Source organism: Chiloscyllium punctatum, chromosome 16 (genome assembly GCF_047496795.1).
Source record: "Chiloscyllium punctatum isolate Juve2018m chromosome 16, sChiPun1.3, whole genome shotgun sequence".
Lineage (NCBI taxonomy): Eukaryota > Metazoa > Chordata > Chondrichthyes > Orectolobiformes > Hemiscylliidae > Chiloscyllium > Chiloscyllium punctatum.
In genome coordinates, this window is record NC_092754.1 from 1,016,748 (window position 1) to 1,029,782 (window position 13,035).

General features: G+C 41.2%; 1 protein-coding gene across 1 annotated transcript in view; it reads right to left on the minus strand.

Annotated features, from left to right (window-relative positions):
- Positions 1-4,075: 4,075 nt before the first annotated feature.
- Positions 4,076-13,035, minus strand: part of taf10 (TAF10 RNA polymerase II, TATA box binding protein (TBP)-associated factor) — a 10,721-nt gene continuing 1,761 nt past the window's right edge. The window contains exons 2-5 of the mRNA XM_072586869.1: positions 11,032-11,180; positions 9,268-9,332; positions 8,663-8,777; positions 4,076-4,692 (exon numbers count right to left, since the gene is read on the minus strand). Coding sequence (XP_072442970.1) covers positions 4,603-4,692; positions 8,663-8,777; positions 9,268-9,332; positions 11,032-11,180 — 419 coding nt within the window. The 3' untranslated portion in view covers positions 4,076-4,602. The remainder of the gene's footprint in view (positions 4,693-8,662; positions 8,778-9,267; positions 9,333-11,031; positions 11,181-13,035) is intronic.

Sequence of the window (13,035 nt, forward strand, 5' to 3'; positions counted from 1 at the left end):
GCCTCAAAGAGCTATATCTCACACCATCTTGAAAACATTCAATGTTTTGGCTTCAATCACAGGACAGAATAAGATTTGAGTCTTTTCAGAATTATCTTCCTGAAAAGGCAGTGGATGCAGAATCTTTAAATATTTTTAAAAGGCGAAGGTAGTTAGATTCTTAATTACCAAGGAGATAAAAGATTACTGGGGTATTCAGGAACATAGAGTTGAGGCTAGAATCAGAGCAGCCATCATTTTATTGAATGATGGAGCAAGCTCAAAAGGGTCAAGTGGCCTCCTAATGTCTGTTTATAGGTTTGTAGTCAACCTGTCAATTTTAAAATTTAAATAAAGCCTGGCTATTAATGTCAACCAGCATTGAGTGTATTTACCAGAGTTCACTTACCAACCAATCAGCACTCTCCTCTCATGCAGTACAAATGTTGGTTTTTCCCCTTAAATCTGTATTCTTGCAAAATGTCCTTTTTTGTGCAAAATGAAACATTTAGTCACAGGTTTTCTTTCAGCAACACTAAAGTGCATAAATTTCACTCCCTATCCAACAAACGCTGCCCCCACTCCTGTTTGTTTTAACCATGTTATAGAACAATAACTTTTAAAAAGAATGAATCACCTGCCGAACGATGGAAGATACCAGAGAAAAGGAGGTTTTACATTAAGAATTTTACTGCAAACAACAAACTGAAATCAACTTAAACAGGCAATTAAAGTTAGGGTAACATGTCAGAGTAGACCCTCCTGTTTAAAACCCTCCCATCCACACATTAACTGATTGTTTACCTGCACAAAGAAGATCATTAGCATTTCAGAGCTAAAATAAAAAAGGCAGAGACAGAGTGTTTGGAGCCTGAAATTGCAAGCAGATAAGTCTAAAATGATTTAATTGGACCTGAACAAATTCATTTACACTCTGACCTCAACAAATAATTACCTTAAAATGATGGAGTTACTGCCACCTGTAAAATAGTGTCATTAAATTCTATAAGGACTCTGACCAAGATTTGCTCTTTACACATATAGGGGGAGTTGATTTGAGCTCTACCAGGAATGACAGAGTTCCACGAAATGCTGTTTTACTGCTCAGAAGTATTTTACTGTTCCAAAGGATTTGATTTTAGTTTAGCCCTGAGTCAGTGTGGGATTGAGTGAAATCTTTAAAATCCCTCCTGCTAGTTATCTCAAATTCTAAAGTTATTACACATTTCAATTAACATTCCAACATGCTCACCTTCTAAAGCATTGATTTTACAACAGCCTCTGCTTAGGTCTTTACTGTAACTAGCTGTGAAACAATGTGATGGCTAATTTACTGGGACTTTAAGTAAAGATTTTAAAAATTAGATAACATTTGATGAATGTTTCCTGTCACTGATCAGAACATTTAAAACCAAGATCTTTCATGAATTAACTTGATGCCAACTGCTCGCCTGTTCTATTCCCATTCCATGTTTCCTCCACCACCCCTCCCACGCTAGTTATTTGTGGCAATTGTAGGCCATGCTGCTGATTGTTCTTATTGCTGTCTCTTGATCCAAATATCCAGAAAGATGGTCGGAATCACATTGTGCCAGTCTCCCCCTCATTAGATGTTCAGAGTTCTCAACCCGACACTTAGCCTTCAGGAATGAGAGGATGCTGGTTTTACATAGGAAAATGTGCAGAAAGTGTTCAATGCTCCCAAACAAACTGCAAGAGTTCCTGAATCTGCAAAGATGCTTAAACTCACATTGTGCTCTACACTACAATATCCACCTTGAAATCAATATTCATAGCACAGGTACTCCATTACATGGTGAAGTTGGAGGCCAGTAAGTCTTTGATCTAATGAGCAAGTGGGAAAGTGGAATTAAGGTAGATCTGAAGAACACTGGACTTGAAACATTAACTCTTTCTCTCTCCAGAGATGCTGCCAGACCTGCTGAGTTTCTTCAGCAATTTTGTTTAAGATAGGTCAACCTTGATCATATTGAATGGCCTACTCCTGTTCTTATGACAGAAGTAAATCAGCAGAATTCAGATTTGCTTGATACAAGAACTGTTTTACAATTTCAATCCTTTAGATTCGGGTATTTATATTTGCTGATTTCAGCTAATAGGAAAAAGTAATATTTTGGAATGATTTTGATGTTTACGTTCAATGTGATATTAGATTTTCCAAACTCAAATTCAGAAAAGACCTCGGTTAAAACAAGTGACACAAAATGAATTTGTTTGAACTTTCTAAAGGAGCAGCTGTAACAAGCAAACATCCCTCAAAATTCCATGTAAATATCAATGAACACCACTAAGGTGTACAGTAGGATTTGCACGACAAAGTTAAATCCAACAGAATGAGCTGGACTTTGGCGCTGAAACAAAACAAGATATTTTGAATAGGACAGCATTCCCCCAGCAAGTGATTCTGAGGAAGTGAAACTGATAAACCAATAATAAACTGAAATGCCTACTTAATTAACAAACTACAGAAACCATTAAAACTGGTATGTCTCACTCCTCCACACTATGTTTGTTACATCAGTTATTGCCAAAACAGTAAGTTAGGTACATATACTGTAAGAATCAGACATATATAGAATGGAGGAATCATTCTGAATTCAAGATTACAAGTAAAAAGGTATGACTTAATATCTTTTGAGATTAAAGAACTTAATGCATTTAAAGAGCAAATTCACAAAGATTCCCTAAAAATTCCCTTCATAAATGTTTGGTACAATTGATAAAATCCAAGGCAGTTAAAGGCAAACCAAATGGTTACTTGAACTTCTTAAACATTGAAAAAAAAAAGTTAAATCACTTTCTAAAAAAGTGATCAATTCGCAGTGGCTCAGTAGTTAGCACCGCAGCCTCACAGCACCAGGGACTCTGGTTCAATTCCAGCCTTGGGTGACTGTCTGTGTGGAGTTTGCACATTCTCCCCGTGTCTGCGTGGGTTTCCTCCGGGTGCTCTGGTTTCCTCCCACAGTCCAAAGATGTGCAGGCTATATGAATTGGCTATGCTAAATTGCCCATAGTGTTAGGTGCATTAGTCAAGGGTAAATGTAGGGGAATGGGTCTGGGTGGGTTTCTCTTTGGAGGGTCAATGTAGACTTGATGGGCTGAAGGGCCTGTTTCCACACTGTAGGGAATCTAATCTAATTCAAAGATTAAATCAAATAACATTGTTTTTTTTAAACAAAATTTTTAAACAGAGTCAGAGTAATACGACATGGAAACAGACACTTTGGTCCAATCAGTCCACGCTGATCATAATCCCAAACTAACCTAGTCCCACCTGCCTGCTCCTGGCCCAAATCCCTCCAAACATTTCCTATTTAATGTACTTTTCTAAATGTCTTTTAAATGTTGGAACAGTAGCAGCATCCACAACTTCCTCTGGAAGTTCATTCCACACACGAGCTACTTAAAAAATAAAACTGCCTCTCGTTTTAAATCTATCTTCGCTCACCTTAAAAATAGGTCCCCTAGTCTTGAAACACACCTAAGGAAAAGACAACAGCTGTTTATTTTATCTATACCTCTCATTATTTTATAACTGTCTATAAGGTCACCCCTCAACTTCCTGCACTCCAGTGAAAAAAAAGTCCCAACCTATTCCTCCTCTTTTTGGAACTCAAACTCTCCATTCCCAGCAACATCCTGGTAAATCTTCTGAATCCACTTCAGTTTACTAATTTCCTTCATATAATATGGCGACCAGAACTGGTGACAACACTCCAAAAGAGGCTGCACTAAGAAAGTCGCTCAGGTGAATGTTGGTCCCTTGGATGGTAATTACTTTGTTGGACTTTTTATTTTTACAGAGATCCAGAAATACATGATATCAAGTTTAAATCTCCATTCTTGTTCAAATCTATATGAAGCTACTGGTTCAATCTTTAGTTATGGATTTTAGAAAAAAGTGCTTAAAATTACTATTTTCTTCTCTCACACTGCTAACTTTTTATTCCCTTTTACACAGGTTTAGACGAGCTAATGTTATGACAGGAAAACAGATGGTTGCTTGATCCTTTTCCTAAACACAAAAGGAAGGTTAATTGTGCTATCCTTGTGCCACCCTCATGAAGAAAGGAAATTCACTCCACATTTTATTTAAAACGAGAACAAATTTAAAGATGAACACTTTTGACTTGCATACGAAAAACATACAACTGCATCTGAAAATAATCTGGCTAATCTCTTACTCGTTTGCTAATACTAGCTTGCTACTTTTGAAAAGCTAATATACACAACATTTTTTTTTAAAGAAGTTACTATGTTCTGTAGGCTTTTAACTAATGTTAAAGTGGTCCTGACTAGCTTCACAAATGAAAAAAACTTTCAAAACTCTCTGTATACAGATCCAAAGATTATTTCAACCCTACCACAAGTAACAATTTCAGATGAAATGCATAAATCAGCTGTAAAATAACATAGCCTTCCAAATGATGAAACGTTGCATGGAGATTCAGAACCACTTTTCAGTTCATCAAACTGGAAAATTTTAACTTGCGGCATTTGTTTCTGACCGAAGTTTCTGAAAGACCACTGGAGTTGTCACTGCACAGTAGGTTCTGGATATTAATAAGTAGTCACTAGTTTGCTGATGATGCTTGCAGATCTTTATGTAAAATAATGAGGCTTCTTCACATTTATACCATATTCAGAAAGAGCCGGGATTAAATCCTCCATGGTGAGGGTGTATTTTTTATCCTAAAAACAACAAAAATTTATTTAAACAACAACGTAGAAAGCAGAAAACAACTCAGTGTACACAACTCCCTGAATTAAAATGCAAATTATTTTCACATTAAGCCTAGAGTGTTTTTTTAAATTCCCACTTGCTCCATCAACAGCAAACAGGAAAAAGGATGTATTGAGAATAATTCTGGGGACAAAAGGTATCTTTAAAAGAAATACTGGATCATAAAATGATAAAAGACAGTGGTTAATTCAATGGGGATTGAATTTAATAGGGAATGGGTTTATTTGTTTTAAGTGAGGGAATAGCTTGCTCAGTTCACTCCGTTGATGAGATGGTTAGCTGGAGACTATTAATATCGCCGACACCGCATATTCAATTTTTGTTCTGGTTGAGGCAGACTTGGTATTGTCGCATATGTCATGCCTGTAGGAATGAAAATAAAACTGCTCCAGATGAAGCATCAGTATAGAGAGCCAAGCGTCTGCATTCCAGTAGAACAAATGTGACATTAGAAATGATTCACACTGGAAGAACAAGGAAAGGTAAAAATCTAAAGGGGATGCACACGCAGAGGCACTTGGGTGTAACATTAATCATTGAAGATGACATCGACAGGTTGTGTGTCTGGCTAATAAATCATACTACATCCTTCTCCTCAGGTTCTATGCCTTAAGGAAGGTCCTTGGTGATTAGTCGCTGAACCACCATTAAACGCTGTGAATTTTATGAAGAATAAAGTGAGGAGGCAGGTCCCAGGTGTACCTCAGCCAGAACAGGAATGAAATCCCGAGCTGTTGGCATAATTCTGACTCCTGTTCGCTGTCTAGCCAAGCAAACCAACTCTGCAGCAGCACTCTCACCATCTATTATGGCCACACCTTTGGTGGCGTCACAGTTTTCTAAGTGAATTAATGAATGCCTTTGAAAGTATATCTTGAATGGATGCTGCTGATCGATTTGGAACTGTGCATAGATTTGGGGATTTAAATAACAAATTTAGGAGCAGCAGTGCTACAGTGTCATGGCAAATCCCACCACGTAGAGGGTGAAACAAATTCAATTTTAAAAAAAACTAAGTAAAAGCTAGCCTAATGACAAGGATGTATCAATTGTCAATTCTCAAAAATCCATCAGGTTTGGGTCCTTTAAGAAAGGAAATCTGCCTTCTTTCCCTGGTCTGCTACGTGTGGTTCCAGACCTTTAACTCTTAACTGCCCTCTGAAATGGTTTTACAAGCTACTCAGTTGTAACAAACAGCTACAAAGTCTAAAGAAATGAATAAGACTGGGCAGACCACATAACAGTGACATCAGCAAACCCTGACCTGCCAACACTGCAAAGTCTTCTTTATTAACATCTGGGGGCTTGTGCCAAAGTTGGGACAGATTTCTTGCAGACAGGTAAAGCAACAGCCTGAGATTGTCTGTAAAGGCAGAGTACACCCAAGACACCACCAGCACCATCCATAGATCTGTCCTATACCACCTGCAGGGTAGAAGTGGCAACATAATGATACACTGTCAGGCCTTGTCCTGGGAGTCCTCAACAGTGACAAGAGAACCCAACAATTGCCCCTTGACATTCAGTGGCATCACCATCACTGAATGCCCCACTATCAACATCCTGGAAATTACTATTGTCCAGAAACTGAATAAGTCTAGCCATAAAAATAACTTGGCTACAAATAGGTCAGAGGCTAGGAATACTGCAGTAAGTAACTTACTTCCTGTCACACAAAGCCTGTTCACCATTTACAAATCACAAATCAGGACAGAGATATGTGTAACTCTAACAGTTCACAAAAAGCTTGGCACCACCCAGTACAAAACCACTCACCTGGTTGGCAGCATACCCTCAACATTCAAACCCTTCAGCACTGACACTAGCAGCAGTGTGTACCCTTCACTAGATGCACCACGGTAACTCACTAAAGGTTCTTTTTGACAGCCCCTTCCAAATCTGTGACCTCGACAACCTGAGGGCAAGGACAGCAGATCCACAGAAATGCCACAGCCTGCAAGGTCCATTCCAAGGCACACACTATCCTGATTTGGAACTATATCACCTTTTGTTCACTGTGACTGGGTCAAAATCCTGGAGGGGCTAAAGTAATTAATAAAAAGCTGATGAATTACAATATGGCTATGAGAGGACAAAAGTGTAGGACAGATCCACTGGGATACTGTCTACTACAAGTGGTACAAATATAAATATCTTCAAAAATCAAGATGTGGAGGTGCCGGTGTTTTGGGGTGGACAAGGTCAGAAGTCACATGACACCAGGTTAGTGTCCAACAGGTTTATTTGAAATCACAAGCTTTCAGAATGCTGCTCCATCGTAATACTCCTACGTCCTGAAAGCTTGTCATTTCAAATCAAACAGTTGGACTGTAACCTGGTGTCATACGGCTTCTGACCTCAAAATCAGAACCGCTCTCTTTGGAGATTTGGGGCTGATCACACACAATTATTATGAAGGTGATTGTTTCTGACCAATGATTTGATCTATATAGAATGATGGACACTTAAGATTTATAGCAGAAAGAAAGAGAGAGAAATATTTTTATTCTAACGCCGACATCAACACTGAAATGCATTAACAAATGTAGGTGAATAAAGCATATACCATCTCATCATTTAAGAATGGATTAAATTGAGGTTGAAGAAAAAGACAATATAGAGATTGGATAAGATAACACTGTGTTGAAGAGATTGGTCATACAGAAGATGAATTGAACTGAACAGGTTGGGCCAAAGAATCTATTTTCATTTCTTATTTTCTAGGAGTGGTCCAAGAAATAGTTATTTCAACACAACTATTATGATGGCTTCATATTTAATAATGTTTGTGGACTATGAGGTTAAAAGAATTGTAGAGATAAGCTATTTTTTACATATGGATAATGGAAATTAGGCATTTTTGTAATCGCATATCTTGCATAACTCCTTGTTTATTAAAGACCTAGGTTTACAACTGCTAGGTTGCAGTTTATGCGTTGGATATTGTTTGAAACAGTTGGTGAGCAGTCTCCAAACTCAGCTCCCCTGATTCTAAAAACATCCCGTGAATCTCAATTGTCCCTTTGAAGGGTGAACACCGCCTTCTTGATCATGTGCTTCTTAAGCCAATTGCACCTGCCAAAACCCCAGAGACACCTGTTGATGTTTGGTGATACCTGTCTACACAGGCCTGAATGTCAGATCCACAGCCATCTAAACATCTCAAACCTCACTTGGTTGCATTCAAGCCCTGAGATTTATTGGCCAAAAATGATTTTTGAAAGGTGAAATCAGTGCAAACATAAGCTTCCCCCCCTTTTTTCCAATGTATGTGTTTTGGGTTAGGGGAGTGAATATTTATATTACAAACAGATTTTGTTCACCAACTTTGCATTTTCATTGAATAGGTTTATTTCATAATAAAATCAGAAATTTTATGTTTACTGAAAAATCATGGTCAATAGATTTTAAAATGAAAGTCCAATACACAGAGCTTTCTATTGGTTATCATCAGGAACTGGAAAAAACAAACTAATGCTGTGACACGTGGGGTAATGGAACTGGAGAGACTAGACAGCGCACTCGCGTCCTTCCCCAATTTTGGTCATAAAACAACATAACCATACATGTACAAAGTCTTTTCAATGCAAAAATGTGGGTATTTACAAAGTATGCATACTGAAAACAATTAAACATATGCAATTCTCCTGGGCTGTTGGTTTATGAAAATTAGTTTTTGTAGCCAAAGGTCAGCAGAGCAAATACTGAGAGACAGGCCTGACTATTTCAAATAAAAACACGGATCGGAGTCAAAATAAATGAAAACTTTGCAAGTTTAGAACTCGGCACAAATGACCTTTACCAGTGATTATCAGAAGTACAGATAAGTCTACACTGTTCTTTTTATTATTAAAGACACACTGGAGGTACTTTGAATTATTTAAAACAATACTGTTGCGACATTCAACATGAACGAACCTTGCTTTTGTTTCTGGAGCTTCCTGATGCAGTTCCCTTCATTTTACAGTGTTGCAAGGCATCGTTCGCAATATCAGAGATGAACTTTTGAGCGGCCAAAGATATTAAACGAATTCTGATTAGAAAACACAAGGTAAAAATGGTCTCAGTATTATGCATATAACCAGTCTTTTAAATGTAATAAATTTAATAATAAAATGATAATTCTATTCTCTAATATTGCTGAGTCAAAAAACATATTGTTTTAAACTGAAGACCATCTAAAAGGAACAAATCTCTGCAGAGAAGACATCTAATCTACAAATTCTAACAATCACGATCTCCATCCGACTATATGCATCTCCTACTCAGATTACCTAATCGCAAAGGGGAAACATTTCCCGAAAATATACAGACTTTATTCACTATTGAGAATATTTGCCACAACTGGAGCTAATTATTTGAATATATACCCTTCAAATGGATAACTATTTGAAATACATTGTATCTGCATTATAATTGCTTTTAAAATTAAACATTACTCACTGTAGAAACGAAGTAAATTTACATTATTACACAACACCAGAATGAATGAATGTGTTAAGGAAGTCAAAACATGTACATACATTCGAGGATCAGAAGCCTCAAAACCTGCTCGATTGAGATAATATCCTGTCACAGCATCTGGTATCTGAAACATACAAAAGAGAGAAGATGCAAACTCTACGCCGCCTTTAAAGTCCGTGAAATATATACACAAAATATCATACCACTGCATCACTGAATGGTAGAATATACTGACATTTTTTTTTTACAAAGTACTTTTATCACCAGCTGCAAGTGTTAGGATTAGACTCTCAACAATGCAATAAAAGCTGACACTTGAAGCACTGACGACTGAGATAACATGTGGTCAATGTGACTGGACAAAAACATTTCAAATACCTTCAGTGACAATATCAAACACTGTTACATGCTCTGAAGCTTTGCAAAAAGCACTGCACTTAAAGGAGTTCTAACTTCTAGATTTTGAACAATCTCTAAAACAATCATATTTAGAATTCCTGATGTCAAAAGATATATTAGCAATTGGGAAATAAGAGCAGAAGCTATTCCATCACCCCTCAAGTTTGTTCTGCTGTTTGATATGACCATGGTTAAAGTGTTGCCTCATCTCCATATTTCTGCCTAAACTCCCAGTTTCGTATCCAATTACTGAGATTCATAGCTGATGAATTTGAAAGGTTTACCACACTAGTGAAACTCCTCTTCAGCCCAACCCCAACTCCATATCTGTGACTACGATTCCTCATTTTAACAAGGATAAACAGCTTCTTAGCATCAACCCTATTGTGTACATGTCAGTGATATCCCATCCCATTCTTCTAAGTGCTAGAATTTATAAGCCCATTCTGCCCTAACCTTCAGGGTTAACTGGGCTGTTTCTGTGTTCTAAATTCTAAGCAATTATTTGATTTCTTCACTGAAGGATCTCATCTAAAAATCAAAAAGGTGTACAGAATGGAAACAGGCCCTTTGTCCCAACTTGTCCAGTTTTCACAATTAAACTAGTCCCATTTGCCTGCATTTGGCCCACATCCTTCCAGACCTATCCCATTCATGTACTTGCCTAAATGTTTCTTAAATGATGAAATTGTACTTGTTTCCATCAGGACCTCTGGCAGCCAATTCCAGACACTCTCACCACCCTGTATATGAAGAAATTGCCCTTCCTGACCTTTCTGTAACTCTCCCCTCTCATCTTAAACTGATGCCCTCTAGTTTTAAACTGCCCTACCATGGGGCTATCGACCTTATTTACACCTCTCACGATTTTACAAACCAGTAAAAGGTTTCCCTCAGTCTCCTACTGTCCAGGGGGTAAAATTCTCAGCCTATCCACCCTCTCCTTAGAACTCAAGCCTTTCAGTCCAGATAACATCCTGGTGAAATAACATATTTATAAGTAACATTTTTTTTCTGGTCCTGAAGAACCTGCTCTACGTTTCAAAGATTATAGGTACTACGATACATACACTTGACTTAAAAGATCATTTCTAAATGATGTGCATTCCACCTGCAGAAATCAGTTATTAAATTCTGTATGGATTTGAATTCTGGTTTCTATTAGCCTCCCAATCCGTTCAACCTAAAATCAACTTAATTTTAGAGTGATCAGTCTAACTACACAGATTTGTCAGGATTTGGGACAGGTGACTACAACACTGAAAACCATGTCAGTTTAAATGTCACTCTACCAACTTTATTTTTATACCACAACTCAGTATTATTTATATGGTTAACTGATAAACAAGCAAAAAGGGTGGAAATCCAGTCAAATTTTGTTTTTGAACAAACCCGAGTTATTAAAACTAAACGAATGAACTTACTGTTGGGGTATAATCTTCTAATTGCATAAGGAAGTCTGCCAGTGGCGTTGTTGATATAACAGGTTTGACATCCCCATTGGCAATCCCTTGAGGTACATAAACACCATTTGAAACAGATGTCTCTGCTGCAGAGGCAGCAGCAGTTGGAACTAAAAGAAATCAGGAAAGGAGGATATATTGTGAACAAAGTATTGCAACTCAATGCAAATCATTTATGTACAGTAGATTTCACAACACAACAGGAAAATATGTTCCTATTTTAATTCAATGTTTTCTGATGTTAAATCTAAACAGCTTTCCCCTTTATTACATTATTGAAGAGATTCACAATACAAGATAATTACATCGCAAATTCTTTGAAGCAATCTAAATAAAAACCGCTCTGTTTTAATCATATTAACATTCACACCAACAGTTTTTCAATAGTGGGGCAATACCTCAAAATTGATGTATAATAGTTCCAGGGGGCGAAGGAGAGTGTGGGGGAGGGGGCGCGAAGAGAAGTGTAGAGGGGGGGGGCCGAAGGGGAGGGGGAGTGTGTTTGAGGGGGGGGGGGAACGAAGGGAGTGGGGAGGACGAAGGGGAAGGGGAGTGGGGTGGTGGGTAGGCGAAGGGGAGTGTGGGGGGGTGGGTGGGTAGGCGAAGGGGAGTGTGGGGGGGTGGGTGGGTAGGCGAAGGGGAGTGTGGGGGGGTGGGTGGGTAGGCGAAGGGGAGTGCGGGGGGGTGGGTGGGAGGTTGGGTGGGTAGGCGGAGGGGAGTGTGGGGGGGGGGAAGATGGGGAAGGGAGTGTGGGGGGGGGGAGAAGAGATGGGGAAGGGAGTGTGTGGGGGGGGGAGAAGAGATGGGAAGGGAGTGTGTGGGGGGGGAAGATGGGGAAGGGAGTGTGTGGGGGGGGAAGATGGGGAAGGGAGTGTGTGTGGGGGGGGGGGGAAGATGGGGAAGGGAGTGTGTGGGGGGGGGAAGATGGGGAAGGGAGTGTGGGGGGGGGAAGATGGGGAAGGGAGTGTGTGGGGGGGGGGGAAGATGGGGAAGGGAGTGTGTGGGGGGGGGGAAGATGGGGAAGGGAGTGTGTGGGGGGGGAGATGGGGAAGGGAGTGTGTGGGGGGGGGAAGATGGGGAAGGGAGTGTGTGGGGGGGGGGAAGATGGGGGAAGGGAGTGTGTGGGGGGGGGGAAGATGGGGAAGGGAGTGTGTGGGGGGGGGGGAAGATGGGGAAGGGAGTGTGTGGGGGGGGGGAAGATGGGGAAGGGAGTGTGTGGGGGGGGGAGATGGGGAAGGGAGTGTGGGGGGGGGGAAGATGGGGAAGGGAGTGTGTGGGGGGGGGGAAGATGGGGAAGGGAGTGTGTGGGGGGGGGGGAAGATGGGGAAGGGAGTGTGTGGGGGGGGGAAGATGGGGAAGGAGTGTGTGGGGGGGGGGGAAGATGGGGAAGGGAGTGTGTGGGGGGGGAGTGGGGAAGGGAGTGTGTGGGGGGGGAGATGGGGAAGGGAGTGTGTGGGGGGGGGTGGGTGGGAGTGGGGAGGGAGTGGGTTGGGGGGGGGAGATGGGGAAGGGAGTGTGAGGGGGGAAGATGGGGAAGGGAGTGTGTGGGGGGGGAGGTGGGAGGAGTGGTGGGGGGGTGTGGGAGGGTGGGGGTGGGTGGGGAGGGTGTGGGTGGGGGGGGAGATGGGGATGGGAGTGTGTGGGGGGGGGTGTGGAGTGTGGGGGGGTGGGGAGGGTGTGTGGGGGGGGTTGGGGTTGGGTGTGGGTGGGTGTGGGGGTTGGGGGTTGGGGAGGGTTGTTGTGGGGGGGTTGGGAGTGTGGGGGTGGGGGTTGGTGGGGTAGTGTGGGGTGTGTGGGTTGGGGGGGGTGGGAGTGTGTGGGGGGGAGGGGTGTGGGGTGGGGGGGGATGGGGAGGGAGTGTGGGGGGGGGGAGTTGGGGGGATGGGGGTGTGTTGTGGGGTTGGTGGGGTGGGGGGTGGGAGGTTGGGTGTGGGGGGGGATGGGAAGGGAGTGGGAAGGGTTGGG